The sequence below is a fragment of the Ranitomeya variabilis genome, chromosome 4 (genome assembly GCF_051348905.1).
Source record: "Ranitomeya variabilis isolate aRanVar5 chromosome 4, aRanVar5.hap1, whole genome shotgun sequence".
Lineage (NCBI taxonomy): Eukaryota > Metazoa > Chordata > Amphibia > Anura > Dendrobatidae > Ranitomeya > Ranitomeya variabilis.
Window position 1 is genome coordinate 260,638,477 of NC_135235.1, and position 18,183 is coordinate 260,656,659.

Here is an 18,183-nt window from a genome sequence, read left to right on the forward strand (position 1 = left end):
GGCTGGCCAATATACTACGTGGCTGGCCAATATACTACGTGGCTGGCCAATATACTACGTGGCTGGCCAATATACTACGTGGCTGGCCAATATACTACGTGGCTGGCCAATATACTACGTGGCTGGCCAATATACTACGTGGCTGGCCAATAGTTAAACACAGTCTTGAAAAAAATTCCTTGCAAAAAACGTCAAGATACAATGCTAAGTACACACTACCACTTCAATAAAGTGTAGAAAAGACGATACAGGCAAATGTTAAAACATTTTGAATTTTAAACTTTAAAATTACATTTAATAAAATTTATTATTTTTTTAACATTTGCCTGTATCGTCTTTTCTACACTTTATTGAAGTGGTAGTGTGTACTTAGCATAGTGGCTGGGCAAAATACTACGTGGCTGGGCAATGTACTACGTGGCTGGGCAATGTACTGCGTGGCTGGGCAATGTACTGCGTGGCTGGGCAATGTACTGCGTGGCTGGGCAATGTACTGCGTGGCTGGGCAATGTACTGCGTGGCTGGGCAATGTACTGCGTGGCTGGGCAATGTACTGCGTGGCTGGGCAATGTACTGCGTGGCTGGGCAATGTACTGCGTGGCTGGGCAATGTACTGCGTGGCTGGGCAATGTACTGCGTGGCTGGGCAATGTACTGCGTGGCTGGGCAATGTACTGCGTGGCTGGGCAATGTACTGCGTGGCTGGGCAATGTACTGCGTGGCTGGGCAATGTACTGCGTGGCTGGGCAATGTACTGCGTGGCTGGGCAATGTACTGCGTGGCTGGGCAATGTACTGCGTGGCTGGGCAATGTACTGCGTGGCTGGGCAATGTACTGCGTGGCTGGGCAATGTACTGCGTGGCTGGGCAATGTACTGCGTGGCTGGGCAATGTACTGCGTGGCTGGGCAATGTACTGCGTGGCTGGGCAATGTACTGCGTGGCTGGGCAATGTACTGCGTGGCTGGGCAATGTACTGCGTGGCTGGGCAATGTACTGCGTGGCTGGGCAATGTACTGCGTGGCTGGGCAATGTACTGCGTGGCTGGGCAATGTACTGCGTGGCTGGGCAATGTACTGCGTGGCTGGGCAATGTACTGCGTGGCTGGGCAATATACTACGTGGGCTGTGCAATATACTACGTGGATATGCATATTCTAGAATACCCGATGCGTTAGAATCGGGCCACCATCTAGTCTATTTATATTTGGGCATTATAAATAGACAAAGTCTGCAGTCTCCTGCCCATCTGCAGGGCTGATTGCACAGTGACGCCCCCTGCAGAGTAGAACAATGCTGTGTACACAGCCCTCCCCCTCAGGGTCCAGGACAGGAGACATCTGGGGCTTATTGACTCCAAGGGTCATACATACAAGGCCGGAGTCAGGCACCTTCACTGCAGTGTTCACCCCCCAGGACCATCTCTACAGCTTCTCCTCCTGTCCTGAATGTTTCCTAAAGGTACCTTCACACTGAACAACTTAACAACGATAACGATAGCGATCCGTGACGTTGCAGCGTCCTGGATAGCGATATCGTTGTGTTTGACACGCAGCAGCGATCAGGATCCTGCTGTGATATCGTTGGTCGGAGCTAGAAGGCCAGCACCTTATTTCGTCGCTGGATCGGTGTGTGTGACACCGATCCAGCGATGTCTTCACTGGTAACCAGTGTAAACATCGGGTTACTAAGCGCAGGGCCGCGCTTAGTAACCCGATATTTACCCTGGTTACCATTGTAAAAGTAAAAAAAAAAAACCACTACATACTCACCTTCTGATGTCTGTCGCGTCCCCCGGCGTCCGCTTCCCTGCACTGTGTCAGCGCCGGCCGGCCGTAAAGCAGAGCACAGCGGTGACGTCACCGCTCTGCTTTAGGGCCGGCGCATACACAGTGCAGGGAAGCGGACGCCGGGGGACGCGACAGACACCGGAATGTAAGTATGTAGTGTTTTTTTTTTTTTTTTACATTTACACTGGTAACCAGGGTAAATATCGGGTTACTAAGCGCGGCCCTGCGCTTAGTAACCCGATGTTTACGCTGGTTACCCGGGGACTTCGGCATAGTTGGTCGCTGGAGAGCGGTCTGTGTGACAGCTCTCCAGCGACCACACAACGACGAAACAGCGATGCTGCAGCGATCTGCATCGTTGTCTATATCGCTGCAGCGTCGCTTAGTGTGACGGTACCTTTAGTCACATTTGCAGTGGCCAGTTAATGTGACCGAGCGAAGAGCGAGAAAACCGCTTGATCATCTGGTGAAATAATACTTAAAGATCACTGTTCTCGGCAGCACATCATCCTGCATAAACATGCTGCCGAGAACACCGGCACCTAGGACAATTTCCATTTTTGCATTTTGTTTTTTTTTTCCTTCCCAGAGCCATAAGTTTTACTTTTCTGACCACATATACATATGAGGGCTGTATTTTTTGTACTTTTGATTGACACCATTTATTTTACCGCATAGTGTACTGAAAAACGGGAAAAAATTCTAAGTGCGCAGAAATTGTGAAAACCCCCCCACAATTCTGACATTGTTTTATTGGAATAGTTTTTACAGCGTATATTTTGTGGTAAGAATGACCGCACGGTGCGATTCTCCTGATCCGAGCGATGACAACGATCTAAACGTGTCCAGTTCATTCAATTAGCGGTGAAGATAAATCAGAGCATTTTCTTTCGCGCTTCATTGGGGGACACAGGTAACCATGGGTGTATGCTGCTGTCGCTAGGAGGCTGACACTATGCAAATAAAGAAGTAGCTCCTCCCCAGCAGTATATACCCTCCGACAGGCACCAGGCAACTCAGTTTTTGCTTAGTGTCTGTAGGAGGCGGACCTGGATCTAACCCCAGATCTGTATTTCTTTTACAGGGATTTGTTGTTTGTTATTAATCATTTCCCCTTTCTTTTTCAGATACTTTCTTCAGGGTAACAGGGTGCAGTTTTCTCACCCTGTTTTCCCCACTTTGAGCGACCGAGAGAGCAGTGTGGTATCACCCACATCGCACCCTCTCGGACCCGCTGGGCAGGACTTCGTCCCCTGTCACCCCTTCGGGTGTTCAGGGTGACTTTCTTGATGGCCAGTCCTGGCCCGTTTCCCCCTCCTCATCCCTCTCCTCGGAGTGGGCTGAGAGGAAGACGGCGGTCACTCCCAGTGACCCTCTCCCCCTGTTTAGGGGTCGACGCCGTCTTCTGCGCCGATGTTCGTGGCGCGGAAAGGAGGACTTCATCCCAGGACCCTCTCCTCGGACAAGGGCTCCTGATGCGTTCCTCAGCCTCAGGTAGGGAATCTCCAATCAACATTTAAGGACCAGTGTGAGCGCGCAGCCTGCCCCCTCCCCGGGAGTGAAACAGGGTTAAAACAATGTATTCATTCTAAGGGACTCAGGGGATATGTCCGGAGCGTCCCCTTGACTAGCCCCTTTGTGAGTCTTGTTCCCCCCCTCAGCGATCTCTTCGGGGCCTCTACCTTCTTGATGTCAGTCGTCGCCGCACAGCGGGCGCCTTTATATTCAAACCGGCGCGCGCGCCCGCCATTTTTTTCTCTTCCTCTTCAGCCGGCTTTTTTGGCGCCCGGCTGACCACGCACCCTTGCGGCCTTGTTCCGCCCTGCATCCCCACGGCAACGCTTCTCATGGAATCCAGCGCTCTCGGGGGCGTTCTTCTTTCCCCCCCCCCTTCGGCGCATATGCACGCCCACCTCCGTCGCGTGGTTCCCGCGCTCTACAGGCGACTTCCTCTTCCTTCAGCGTCTCCTGCACATCGCATGGGACACGTGGATCTCTGGGGGACACAGACGCCTGCGGCTGCCGCTGTCTCTGTTGTATCGGTAGGCTGGGCACTACTGCTCTATCGGGCTCTACCCTTCCCAGCAATACTTCTCTGCACCTGCACAAGGTAATACCTCTACCTATGTCCGACCCCACTCCAACGGTCGTCCACTACGCCTGCGCTCACTGTAAGAAAAAGTGGGCCTCAGGTCAGCCCTCTCCTTTCTGCCCGTCCTGCGTTCCTTCCATCATGTCCGTCCCTCAGGAAGCTCCTAGGTCTCGGGATGAGTGCACCCCCCCCTCCCCCAGAGTGGGCTGTTGCAATGTCTCAATCAGTGTCAGACCTGACTAAGGTGTCTCAGTCCCTGGTCCAGGCACTTGAATGTATCCCGTTTCTATCTAATGCCACCAGTGCTACGAACACCTCGCACGGCGATTCGCTCGCACCTGTCCAAGACCCTCACAGAGGCAGACTTGACAAGAGACAGAAAAAGGACTCTATCTAGATCCGCTTCCAGTTTCCCGGACCACACCGGGATACCCCTTACTACCCGTTCCCCCTCCTCGCAGGCGGACTTCGGGTCTGACGTAACTGTAACAACTCTGCTGGCATCACGGCATGGCCTCGCATTTCTCACACTATCTTACCCACTGCTCCAGGCCATGAGGTGGTTTCTGTTTCTTGCCAGCTCCATGTTCTGTGTCTCTGCTCTCTGCATGCTTCATGGTTCTGTGTATAGAGGGGCGGCGCCTGAACTCTCTGGTTCTTATAGCAATCAGGTGCATCTGTCCAATCTGTTCCTGACCAATTGCCAGGAGGCCTCCAGTATTTAGTTCAGCTCCTCCCAGTGGTCTGGGCCTGTGCAATGTGTTAGCTCAGTTAGTGTCTTGCTTCTGAGTTTGCCTGGCCTTGCTCTGAGTTACTCCCTCTCTGGAGGATTCTCTGTGTTATTTCCTTGGTCTTGTTGTCCGCCCACCAGGAGGCAGAATATCCTGGTCCCAGTGTCTTTGTCCTTGTGTCTTGTTCCATTGCCTTGTCTGTACTTAGTCTTACCTCGGTCTCCTAGTCTTTGGCTTCCTTCCCTGTTGTTTTTCCTTGTATTCTCAGTCTGCTTACACTCCGCACTCTTGCAGCTCTGCCTGCTCTGAACCTTTGTGACTTTACCTCTGCTCCTCACTTCTGCGTTTCTGCTCCTTTCTACTCAGCTTATCTTCTACTGTTGCAGTTATCCCTTGCTGCAGCTTCTCTCCACATTCTTTGTGGCTCTGCTCAGCTTTGCTGCAGAGACCCCTCCCCCAGCTCCTCTCCGCTCCTTGCGGTTCTACCTGGCTCCGCTCCTTGCGGTTCTACCTGGCTCCGCTCCTTGCGGTTCTACCTGGCTCCGCTCCTTGCGGTTCTACCTGGCTCCGCTCCTTGCGGTTCTACCTGGCTCCGCTCCTTGCGGTTCTACCTGGCTCCGCTCCTTGCGGTTCTACCTGGCTCCGCTCCTTGCGGTTCTACCTGGCTCCGCTCCTTGCGGTTCTACCTGGCTCCGCTCCTTGCGGTTCTACCTGGCTCCGCTCCTTGCGGTTCTACCTGGCTCCGCTCCTTGCGGTTCTACCTGGCTCCGCTCCTTGCGGTTCTACCTGGCTCCGCTCCTTGCGGTTCTACTTCTCCTGCACTTGGCTCCGCCTCCTGCCTGTCTGCACTTGGCTCTGCCTCCAGCTCTTGGCTCCGCCTCCTGCGGTTTTGCACTTGGCTCCGCCTCCTGCTCTTGGCTCCGCCTCCTGCATTTCTGTTCTTGGCTCTAGCTCCTGTGCTTTCGCTCTGCATCCGCTCTTGCGGTCTTTATCTACTTATTCCTAGGTCCTCGTGTCTGAACAGGTTCTTACCCGTTCTACATACCTGCCTGCAGACCGGTCCCTACCGGTTCTTCCAGTGTACCAGTCTTGTCCACCAGTCCTGCCAGAGAGCCAGCCGTGCCCGCCTGCCTTTCCAGAGAGCCAGCCGTGCCCGCCTGCCTGACAGTGTTCCTGTTGTACCCGTCTGCCTGCCTATGTGCCAGCCGTGCCCGCTTGCTTGTCTATGTTCCGTTCCCCGGTGGGATCAGCAGCCACAACCAGACTCCACCCTGGAGTGGTACCTGGTAGCTTCCTATTGCACAAGTCTGACCTCACCATCAGAGGCTCCAGCGAACACCTAGGAAGCTACTTAGTTACGCCCCTTCCAGGGAGGTTTGGTCTGTGGTCCAGTGGGGCCACTCCCCCGCACGCCCGCGCCAACCAGTCTGGGCGCGAGCATGACAGTAACCTCTCAGTCGGAATCTGACTTGGATGCAGATCAGACTTCCGGAGCTCAGGATATGGTCGATAGCCTTATTTCGGCTATCATTCAGACGCTTGATCTTAAGGAGGACGAGACAAGCTCTCAGGACGTCTCCGTTGCTTTTAAACTGGTTTAAACTGATTAAACGTCCCTCTAGGGTTTTTCCTAATCACAAGGAGTTTGACAACACTACCTCTTCACACTGGGAAAACCCTGGTAAGCGTTTCCCTGGCAGGAAACGGCTAGATGTCTTATACCCTTTCCACTCCGACCTTGTCAGCAAATGGTCCGAGTCTCCTAAGGCCGACCCCCCGGTGTCCAGACTATCTTCTCAGACAGTTTTGTCTATTCCGGACGCGGCTCCTCTTAAAGATCCCACGGACAGACAGATCGAGGCCTTAGCCAAATCGGCGTTTGAGGCTTCTGGAGCCTCTCTTTGTCCTAGTTTCGCCTCTTCATGGGTAGCGAAAGCTGTGTCAGCCTGGGCCAAAATCCTGCGCAGAGGCATTTTGGCCTCAGCTCCTGCTGAGGAACTGTCTGATTTAGCGGACCAGATTTCTCTGGTGGGAAAATATCTCATGAATGCCTCCCTTGATGCCGCAGCCTGCTCGGCTAGGGCTAACAGTAACATTGTGGCCATTCGCCAAGTACTTTGGCTTAAAGCGTGGAACGCAGATCCTGCTTCCAAAAAATCCCACACTGGTCTGCCCTTCCAGGGCTCTAGACTCTTCGGCACACAGCTGGATCAAATGATCTCGGACGCTACGGGTGGTAAGAGTACCTCCTTAACCCAGTCCAAGCCTAAACGTTCTTTCAATAGAAGGGGCCCCCAGTCCTTTCGTCCCTTTCGGTCTTTCACCTCCGTAGGAAACCCCAATCAGGACCGCTCTTCCTCACAAGGAGACCGGAGGAAGCCCTCTTTAAGGCCTCCCCCGCACTAGAGAGCTAAGAGCCACCCCTCAAAACCATCTGGATCTCGGGGCCACAGATTTGCTAATAAATGACGGGTCGCCCCCACCTGGAAATCCTTCCAGGGTGGGAGGCCGACTTCTTCTGTTTTCGGAAGTTTTGCTATCTGTAGTCGATGACGCCAGGGTCAGGGAGATCGTCACTTAAGGCTACAAGATAGAATTTTCTTCGCCCCCAGGAAGACGTTTCCTGCTCTCTCGTCCTCCCAAACAGTCCTTACATCTCCCAGGGCTTCTGCGCGCTGTCGATTCACTCCTCGCCTCAGGAGTCGTAGTTCCGGTTCCTTATTCCGAGCGGTTTTCAGGTTTTTACTCGAACCTGTTCGTGGTCCCAAAGGAGGAAGGCTCTCTCCATCCAATTTTGGATCTCAAGTGGTTGAACCGCCATCTCAGGATTCGACACTTCAGGATGGAATCACTATGCTCGGTGGTCGCGTCCATGGAACCAGGAGAGTTCCTGTGTTCCGTGGACATTCGGGATGTTTACCTCCACATTCCGATTTGCGTACAGCATCAGAGGTTTCTCCGGTTCGCGATCCAAGAACATCATTACCAGTTCACGGCTCTTCCCTTCGGGCTGGCCTCTGCTCCCAGGGTCTTTACGAAGGTCATGGCAGCCGTCATGGCCATTCTACGTTCAAAGGGGATTCTGGTAATCCCTTACCTCGACGACCTCTTGATCAAGTGTTCGTCCCGTCGGGATTGCAGCCAGAGACTCCAGCTTACTCTGGACATTCTCATTCGCCTCGGTTGGATTATCAACTACCAGAAGTCATCCTTGATCCCGACCTGACGCTTGGAATTCCTGGGCATGGAATTCGACACCTCTCAGGCTCAGGTCTTCCTCCCCAAGGAGAAGTTCTTTTCTCTTCGTCGGGGTGTCAGAGCGCTAAAGTGTCCGAACCCGCTGTCCCTCCGCCTCGCCATGAGGGTTCTGGGGAAAATAATCGCTTCAATGGAAGCGGTTCCCTATGCTCAGTCCCACTCTCGTCCCCTCCAGCTGGCCCTTCTAGCCGCCTGGGACAAGAATCCGCTTTCCCTGGACCGTCCGTTTCGCCTTTCTTCCAAGGTGAAACAGTCCCTCTCTTGGTGGACGCTGTCCACCTCCATTCTGCGTGGGAGGTAATTTCTCCCTCCCCGCTGGCAGGTTATCACCACCGACGCCAGTCTCCAGGTTTGGGGAGCGGTCTTTCTCCACCTCACGGCCCAGGGCCGCTGGACTGTTCAAGAGGCACATCTTCCTATCAACCTCTTGGAACTCCGAGCCATCTTCCTAGCCCTCGTCCGCTGGCAGTCCCTCCTCTCGGGAAAGCCGTTCCTCGTTCAGTCGGACAACGCCACAGCCGTGGCCTACATAAACCATCAGGGAGGGACTCGCAGCAGTCAAGTCATGACGGAAGTGGCAAAGATTCTGCGTTGGTTGGAGAGCCACGTTCCCTTTCTCTCAGCAGTCCACATCCCAGGGATGGACAATTGGGAAGCCGACTTTCTAAGTCGCCAAGGCATCGTGTCGGGCGAGTGGTCTCTCCTTCCCTCAATCTTCAGCCAGATTTGTCAGCGGTGGGGCATCCCAGACGTCGACATAATGGCCTCTCGGGCGAACCACAAGGTTCCCCAGTACGTTTCCAGATCTCGAGATCCGATGGCCGTCGGATGCGACACTCTCGTGATCTCTTGGGCCCAGTTTCAGATGCCCTATCTGTTCCCATCCCTCCCCTTGATCCCGAGAATCGTCAAAAAGATCAAGTCGGAAGGGGTCCCCGTGCTCTTGGTAGCTCCAGATTGGCCTCGCAGGGCTTGGTACGCGAACTGGTGAACATGCTATCGGACGTTCCATGGAGGCTACCGGATTTACCGGATCTTCTTTCGCAGGGGCCCCTCTTCCACCCGAATTCTCGGTCTCTGAATTTAATGGTATGGCCGTTGAGGCCGCGGTCCTGAAGGATGCGGGTTTTTCTCACAGCGTCATCCAGACTATGATAAGGGCGAGGAAACCGGCTTCCTCGCGTATCTACCACAGATGTTGGAAGGCCTTTTTCCGATGGTGCGAGGTCAACGGTCTGTTTCCTATGCGTTTTCCCTTCCATCCCTTCTCAGTTTTCTTCAAGCGGGTCTCGATTGGGGACTTTCCCTTAGCACCCAGAAGGGTCAGATTTCCGCTCTGTCCATCCTTTTTCAAAGAGACATAGCCTCCCTTCCTCAGGTGAGGACCTTTATTCAGGGGTCTCGCATATAGCTCCCACGTATCATCCTCCTGTCGAGCCTTGGGATCTCAGCCTCGTCTTAGACGCCCTCCAGTGGGCGCCTTTTGAACCTATGCAGGACATTTCCTTCTCGCTTCTATCTTGGAAAGTGGCCTTCTTGGTCGCCATCACCTCAATTAGGAGAGTCTCTGAACTGGCAGCGTTGGCCTGCCGCTCTCCCTTTCTAGTCCTACACCAGGACAAGGTGGTTCTTCGACCGGTTCCTTCCTTCTTACCGAACGTAGTCTCAGCTTTTCACATCGATGAGGACATTGTCCTCCCTTCCTTATGCCCTTCCCCGGTTCATCCCTTGGAGAAATCCCTTCACAAGTTGGATGTGGTCAGGGCTATCCGGATCTATCTTGCCAGAACTGCTCCCTTTCGTTAGGCCAATTCTCTGTTCGTCGTCTCGGAAGGTCGTCGAAAGGGGCTCCCCGCCTCCAAGTCCACAATTGCTCGTTGGATCCGTTTGGCGGTTCTGGAGGCATACCGTGTCCAAGACAAGCGGCCTCCTTCAGGGGTGAGAGCTCACTCTACCCGAGCTGTGGGAGCTTCCTGGGCAGTTCGTCACCAAGCTTCGGCCTCGCAGGTTTGCAAGGCCGCAACGTGGTCATCCATCCACACCTTTTTAAAATTCTACAAGGTGCATACTCAGGCTTCTGCAGATGCAAGCCTGGGTAGGAAGATACTGCAGGCGGCGGTTTCTCACCGGCCGACCTAACTCCTCTTTTTCGGCAGAATATCCCGCCCTAGGGACTGCTTTTGGACGTCCCATGGTTACCTGTGTCCCCCAATGAAGCGAGAAAGAGGGATTTTTGGTTCTTACCGTAAAATCTCTTTCTTGGAGCCTTCATTGGGGGACACAGCACCCTCCCTTGAAGTTGTACCGTTTTGGCCCACGGGCCGTTGTTGTGGGTTGGTACATAGGTTGAGTTTTATATTACCTGTTCCTACTACTGCTTTTGCACCAACTGAGTTGCCTGGTGCCTGTCGGAGGGTGCATACTGCCGGGGAGGAGTTACTTCTTCTTTATTTGCATAGTGTCAGCCTCCTAGTGGCAGCAGCATACACCCATGGTTACCTGTGTCCCCCAATGAAGGCTCCAAGAAAGAGATTTTACGGTAAGAACCAAAAATCCCTCTTTTGTCGTGTGTCGCCATTTTCCAAGACCCGTAATGTTTGTATTTTTCGGTTGACGGAGCTGTGTGAAGGCTTATTTTTTGCGGGGTGAGACAATGTTTTTATTGATGCCATTTTGGGACAGATGTGATGTTTTGATTGCTTGTTACATCAGTTTTTGTGATATTGCAGTGACCCCAAAAAATGTAATTTTGGCGGGTTTTGTATTTTTTTCCTGTTTACGGTGTTTACCGATCGGGTTGATTTTTATATTTTGATTGAAAAATATTTAGAATTGAGAGTCCTCAGTCCTTATCTACTGGCTAACACGGTACCAAGATATATATCTTTCCTGTATATTTTGATTGGACTTTTCTCCTACGCCTCATTGGGGGACACAGGACCATGGGGTGTATGCTTGCTGCCACTAGGAGGACACTAAGTAGACAGAAAGATTAACTCCTCCTCTGCAGTATACACCCCATCACTGGATACAATTTCAACCAGTTCTTGCTTAGTGTCTTAGGAGGCACTTGGGTCTTTTTTCCAGACCCCAACTTTATTTATTTTGATTTTTCATTTTGAATTTTCTGTAAATTTTTAATTTTTTATTTAACGGAGTGAAGGGGGCGACGGGTCCTTTTTTTCATAAGGTCCGCTCTCCCCCGAACCAACAACAGGCGAGCACGGCGAGTATACCTCCCCGTCCCTCTCCTGCGACGTATGGCGCACAAAAGGTTTGCGCCAGGGCAACGGTTCCTATACGGTCCCGCTTTCCCCCAATCCCCTCCAGGACCCTGCTTTACAGCAATGTAAGAAGAATGCAGTCCGGAGGGGATATTGTGCCGCAGTCCCCTCTGCTCATGGATTGAGTGCACATCACTGCAGCGTGATGCATCAGGGGCCTCTCCATCCCCATCCTGGGTGCATGGATTGAGTGCACATCTTCACAGAGGTGTCCGCTGTGAGAACCGGGACAAGGGGCTGTAAGTACCTTCAGGGGACCCCCCCTGCTCCTTCTTAGCGGTAGCGTTGCGGTCCGGGTCCCCAGGGAGAGGCACCGCCGACCGGGGGTCGGTGGTGCTCGGCGGCGCTACGTCGCGGCCGCCGCCGCACATTCGTCGGCAGGCCCTAAAAATTTAGTCCCCGGCTTCTTCAGCCGGAGTAGGCCGCAGGGGAAAAATCTCCTCCCACGGCCGTAGCTCCGCCCCCTACACCGGCGCTTCTCGTCTGGGACGAGAAGCGCTCTCCAAATCTCGGGGGCCATATTCTCACTCTCTCTCTGTACGGAGCCCACGCTTCTGCAGCGCTCAAAGGAGAATTCCTGCAACAGAACCGCCATCTCTCTCTGGGGACACAGAAAGGACCGTGGGTAAGCTGCTTCAAGAAAGCTTAACCCCTTCCCTGCGCATACTGCCCGCTCTGTCCCCAAGGCACTATGTCTCAATCTAAGGAGACAAAAAAGGGTAACAAGAAGCATACAATGTTTTTCACTGTATGTGCCACTTGCAATGCGGCCCTGCCCCGAGCCCACACTAACCCTTTGTGTGTAGACTGCGTCTCACCCTCTGTGCAGCCGCCCCCTGCCGACGCCGGTACCGTCGCCGATGCCGCTCCCGTTGATCCGGTAGAGCCTAGCCCCCCTGAGTGGGCAACCTCTCTGTCACGATCTGTGGCTTCCCTAGCCAGGGCAATTGACTCCCTCCGGGGCCCCCCTCCAGGTCGGACCGTGGAGGATTCAGACGACGATATGGATTCGTCTACCAGCAGGGGGCGTAACCGGTCACTTTCCACCCGGGGCTCTAAAAAACGTGTTCGCGTTTCATCCCCTGACCATCAGCTAGCGGGCCCTTCAGTACCCGCAAGCTCTGCTTCTCGGTCCCCTTCTCCTAAATCGGATGACTCTGAATATGAGTCCGACATTTCCTACGTTCAGGAACCCCCCTCCTCCCAGGAGTCTCTCGACTCTCTCATTGAGGCGGTAAATCAGACCCTGAAGGTGACTGAAGACTCCGCATCGGAACCCGAATACGCGGTGTCTTTCAAAAAAACTAAACGGGTTAAAAAGGTTTTTGTCACTCACCCTCACTTCTAGGAGGTTGTACAAAAACATAGGGATCGTCCAGATAAACGCTTCATAGGTCAAAAGTTCATAGAGGCCAAATACCCCTTTTCTCGGGAATTAGTCAAAGACTGGCTACAGTCTCCCTCGGTGGACCCTGCTGTGTCACACCTCGCGTCCAAGACCATCCTGTCTCTTTCGGACGGTTCCTCAGTTAAGAATCCCTCTGATCGCCAGATTGATCATCTGGCTCGTTCCGCCTTCGAGGCCACAGGAGCGTCTCTCTTCCCATCCTTCGCCGCCTCCTGGGTGGCTAAGGCTATGGTCTCTTGGACTGAGACTCTTTCCTCTAACATCCAAGCCAGTGATTTACCTCCAGAAGCCAGCATCCTGGTTAACCAGATAGTGCAGGCCGGAGACTTCATAGTCAATGCCTCTATGGACGCAGCTAATTGCGCTGCACAGGCAGCCGCCAATGCAATCTCCATCAGGAGAGCCCTGTGGCTCAGGGATTGGCGAGCAGATTCGGCTTCTAAACGTTCTCTAACAGCCCTGCCTTACCAGGCTGGTCGGTTATTTGGAGAAAAATTGGACCAAATGATTTCGGATGCTACCGGAGGGAAAAGTAAATTTCTCCCCCAGCAAAAGCCTACCCGGCCCTTTCGGTACCAGCAGCAACCTCCATTTCGGCCGTTTCGGCCCAATACCAACTGGTCTTCCTCATCTCCTACCCCCGCATCAGGCCGAGGTTCGCGCGGTGGCCGAGGCACCCAGGTCTCTTACAGACCTAATCGTAACTGGAGACCCAGGCCTAAACCTCCCGGATCTAAGGGATCAGCATCCCAGGGATCCTCCGCCCAATGACTCCTTGCACCATCCGGTGGACTCCGACAAAGTAGGCGGACGTCTACTTTTGTTCCATCAAACCTGGCTCTCAGTCGTTTCCGACGAGTGGGTCAGAGATCTGGTGTCCACCGGATACAAAATAGAATTTTCCTCCTTCCCCCCTACACGCTTCTTCCAATCTTGCCCTCAAAGGTCAAAGACCACGGCATTTCTCCAGGCAATACGGGCACTACAAAGGGACGGAGTCATCATTCCGGTCCCCCTAGAACAAAGATTCAAGGGTTTCTATTCGAATCTGTTCGTGGTCCCAAAGAAGGACGGATCACTTCGTCCGATCCTAGACCTGAAGCTACTAAACAGATTCATAAAAATCAGACACTTCAGGATGGAATCCCTCCGTTCTGTGGTCGCGTCTATGGAAAAGGGAGAATTCCTGGCATCCATAGACATCAAGGATGCCTACCTGCACATACCGATTTTCCCTCCGCATCAGCAGTTCCTTCGCTTCGCCTTTTGCGGGGAACACTTCCAATTTGTGGCCTTGCCCTTCGGTCTCGCCACCGCCCCCAGAGTTTTTACGAAGGTCATGGCGGCTGCCATGGCCATTCTTCATTCCAGGGGAGTGGTGGTAATTCCGTACTTGGACGACCTCCTAATAAAGGGTCCTTCCTACCCGGCGTGCGAAGAGTCCGTCGTTCTCACGGTGGATACTCTTTCTCGTCTGGGATGGAAGATAAATTTCGAAAAATCTTCTCCAATTCCGGCTCAACAAATCTCCTTCCTGGGGATGATACTAGACACTTCCCGCGGTCTGGTCATACTCCCTCAAGACAAGGTTTTGGCCTTGCAGCAGGGAGCCCAGCGTCTTTCTCGCCCAGTATCCCACTCCATTCGCGCCAGCATGCGAGTTCTCGGACAGATGGTAGCGGCCATGGAAGCGGTTCCATTTGCGCAGTTTCACCTCCGTCCTCTGCAACATGCACTTTTGTCGGCTTGGGACGGCAAACCGTCCTCCCTCGATCGCCGATTTATCCTGTCCCCTCGGGTCAGGAAGACCCTAAGGTGGTGGACGCTGAAGTCCTCCCTAACTCAGGGAAGGTCCTTTCTCCCAGTACGATGGTTGGTGGTGACCACCGATGCCAGTCTCATAGGCTGGGGAGCGGTCTTCAACCATCACACAGCCCAGGGGCGGTGGTCCGCTCAAGAGTCTCGCCTTGCCATCAACATCCTCGAGATTCGAGCTATCAGGCTAGCACTGTACCAGTTTCACCGTCTTCTGGCAGGTCATCCAGTCAGAATCCAGTCCGACAACGCCACGGCCGTGGCGTATATCAACCGTCAGGGCGGAACCCGCAGCAGGACGGCCATGCTCGAGGTGTCTCACATCCTCCATTGGGCGGAGTCGAACCATTCGACCATCTCGGCGATCCACATTCCAGGTGTGGAAAATTGGGCGGCGGACTACCTCAGCCGCCAGGGCATCGCCTCCGGAGAATGGTCCCTCCACCCGGAGGTCTTCCAGCAGATTTGCCATCGCTGGGGGACTCCGGATGTGGATCTCATGGCTTCCAGGATGAACAACAAGGTTCCTCAGTTCCTTGCTCGGTCCCTCGACCCACGGGCCCTCGGAGTAGACGCCCTGGTCCTGCCTTGGCGCCAATTCCGACTCCCGTACATTTTTCCTCCTCTTCCCCTACTACCGAGGGTCATCAAAAAGATCAGGGCAGAGGGGGTACCAGTGATTCTCGTCGCGCCAGACTGGCCGCGTCGGGCATGGTACGCCGAAATGGTTCAGCTGGTAACCGACGTCCCTTGGCGTCTTCCAGATCGCGCGGATCTTCTTTCACAGGGCCCAATTTACCATCAGAACTCAGGGGCCCTGTCTTTGACGGCCTGGCTGTTGAGTCCTGGATTCTAGGCCAAGCGGGTTTCTCTCCCAGGGTGTCCTCCACCATGATCAGAGCTAGGAAACCTGTTTCCATGCGTGCTTATCACCGTACCTGGCGAATTTTTTTCTCATGGTGCGAGGCACAGGGACGGTCCCCTCTAGTGTTTTCTGTTCCTTCCATACTGGAGTTTCTTCAGTCCGGACTAGAGTCGGGACTTGCCCTTAGCTCCCTAAAGGGTCAGGTTTCGGCATTGTCAGTTCTTTTCCAGCGGAAGATTGCCAATAGGTTGCCGGTGAAAACTTTTTTCCAGGGAGTCTCCCGTGTGGCGCCTCCCTACAGGTCACCCTTAGATCCGTGGGATCTCAACTTAGTTCTCGGAGCACTTCAGGAGGCTCCCTTCGAACCGCTGCAGGACGTTTCCTTAACCCTCCTTTCTTGGAAGGTAGTCTTCCTGGTGGCCGTCACGTCCATCAGACGGGTCTCGGAGTTGGCTGCGCTCTCTTGCCGCCCTCCCTTCCTAATTTTTCATCCGGACAAGGCGGTATTGAGGACCTCTCCCACCTTTTTGCCCAAGGTCGTCTCCTCTTTCCACCTAAATGAGGAGATTGTTTTACCTTCGTTCTGCCCGACACCTGTCCATCGCATCGAGAAGGCTCTACACACTCTTGATGTGGTGAGAGCTCTTCGTCGGTACGTCTCGAGGACGGCTCCCTTTCGTACGTCAGACGTCCTGTTCGTACTTCCAGAGGGGCCCAGGAGGGGTTCTCCTGCTTCAAAAGCCACTCTGGCAAAATGGATTCGGTCAGCCATTCAAGAATCCTATCGTGTCAAGGGTGTGCCTATCCCAGCTGGGATCAAGGCTCATTCTACTCGGTCGGTGGGCGCCTCGTGGGCCATTCGGCATCAGGCGTCGGCACAACAGGTCTGCAAGGCTGCGACGTGGTCCAGTTTGCACACCTTTACCAAGCATTACCACATTCATTCTATTTCTTCCGCAGACGCCGCCCTTGGCAGGCGTATTCTGCAAGCGGCAGTTCCTTAAGCCGTAAGCCAGTGGTACATGGGGTATTAGCATATTGCTCCCCACCCAGGGACTGCTTTTGTACGTCCCATGGTCCTGTGTCCCCCAATGAGGCGTAGGAGAAAAGGAGATTTTTGTTTACTTACCGTAAAATCTTTTTCTCCGAGCCATTCATTGGGGGACACAGCACCCACCCTGTTAGCCTGTTTTGGCTTGTTGTTACTTCTTGGTTTTGACATAGTTGTCTTTGTTCATGCTCCTACTGCTTTACTACCGAACTGGTTGAAATTGTATCCAGTGATGGGGTGTATACTGCAGAGGAGGAGTTAATCTTTCTGTCTACTTAGTGTCCTCCTAGTGGCAGCAAGCATACACCCCATGGTCCTGTGTCCCCCAATGAATGGCTCGGAGAAAAAGATTTTACGGTAAGTAAACAAAAATCTCCTTTTCTAAATGTGGTGAAACACATTTGGTATTTTTTATTTTTTAAGATGTGGGGGGTGATTTGAACTTTTATGTTTTATTTATTTATTTTTTTATATATTTTTTTCTTTCCACTGTCCTTTTTCATCTCCTTAATGGATTTGAACCCGCGATCGTCAGATCGCTTCTACTGTACAGCTTGGCCACAGACAGGGGGTCTTCAGCAGACCCCCAGGTGTCATAGCAATCCATCGGCGACCCACGATCATGTCACAGGCGTGGTGGGCTCATTAATTTACGCTATCAGAGTTTGACAGTGGCATTTAATAGGTTAACAATGGCGGAGGGTGCTTCCGATTGTTAGAGGCAGGTCCTGATTGTAACACACGGCCGTGACCTGTCGGGTGTGTGGCGGACTCCATGCAACTGCTTCCGATTTGTGTTGTACATGTACGTTGGATGTCGTGAAGGGGTGAACCAACCGCTGATCACCAAATGTGTAGCCAGTCGTTTTATGGCCACAATCACCCTGTGTGCACTAGCCCTTAGTACTAAAGGGTTATTCCTGCAATAGCTTTTTTCCCCCTATCCCTGAGAGAGGGGATAATGTGCTAATTGCTGAGAGTCCAGTACCCCACTAGAATCAGGCTTTGTACTGTTCGGTCAAGAATGATGCAGAGGTGTGCGTGTCCCAATCATTGTCTATAGGACGGAAGGTGGCGGCTTTTTTTAAAATTTTATTACGACTTGTCTGCTCAATTAGGGGAAGGTATTTTGAGGCGCAGGCTCCTTTCTCGGCCTCGCAATGTTTGAGGGAGAAGCAACCGGGGTTTTATCTTGGCCTTTGTTTACTTTCAGTGCGGCGGCCGGATGGCATCATAACGCTAATAACCTGCAGACTAATGTATATTGATCTGGGGGAGTGCGGACCCTGAAATGCTCTCTGTGCCTTGTGCTGACATAAGTTTCTGCTTTTTTTTTTTTTTGGTCCCGCAGGAGTCTGCTGCCCGTCCTGTTTCGCAATCATGACTGCGACCGCCAACATGTCCGGCATCATGACGATGCTGCAGCAAATAGCCAACGGCTTGAGGAGCAAAAACGAAGAGACTCGCACAAAGGCCGCCAAGGATCTGCAGCATTATGTCACCACCGAGCTGCGAGAAGTGAGTGAATTAAGGGGGCGTAACACCCCGGGGGGCTCGTCTGCTGGGGAAATAAGGCTGTGTGCACACGTTCAGGATTTTTCGCGATAAAACCGCAAAACAAAACTGCATACATTAAGCATCCTTTTATTAGAATGCAATCCGTAATTTTTGTGCACATGTTGTGTGTTTTTACGCCGCGGAATCGTATTCCGAAAAAAAAAACGCAGCATGCTCATTCTTTGTGCGGAATCGCGGGGATTCCGCACACAAAGGAATGCATTGATCCGCTTACTTTCCGCATGGGGCTATGCCCACCATGCGGGAAGTAAGCGGATCATGTGCGGTTGGTACCCAGGGTGGGAGAGAGGAGACTCTCCTCCAGGCCCTGGCAAC

The 18,183-nt window shown here is 53.1% G+C and overlaps 1 protein-coding gene across 7 annotated transcripts in view; it reads left to right on the forward strand.

The window, feature by feature from the left end:
• Positions 1-18,183, forward strand: part of MTOR (mechanistic target of rapamycin kinase) — a 108,183-nt gene that overhangs the window by 1,856 nt on the left and 88,144 nt on the right. For all 7 annotated transcript variants that reach the window (XM_077249687.1, XM_077249692.1, XM_077249693.1 and 4 more), the window contains exon 2: positions 17,642-17,808. In XM_077249687.1, the coding sequence (XP_077105802.1) occupies positions 17,671-17,808 (138 nt within the window). In that variant the 5' untranslated portion in view covers positions 17,642-17,670. The remainder of the gene's footprint in view (positions 1-17,641; positions 17,809-18,183) is intronic.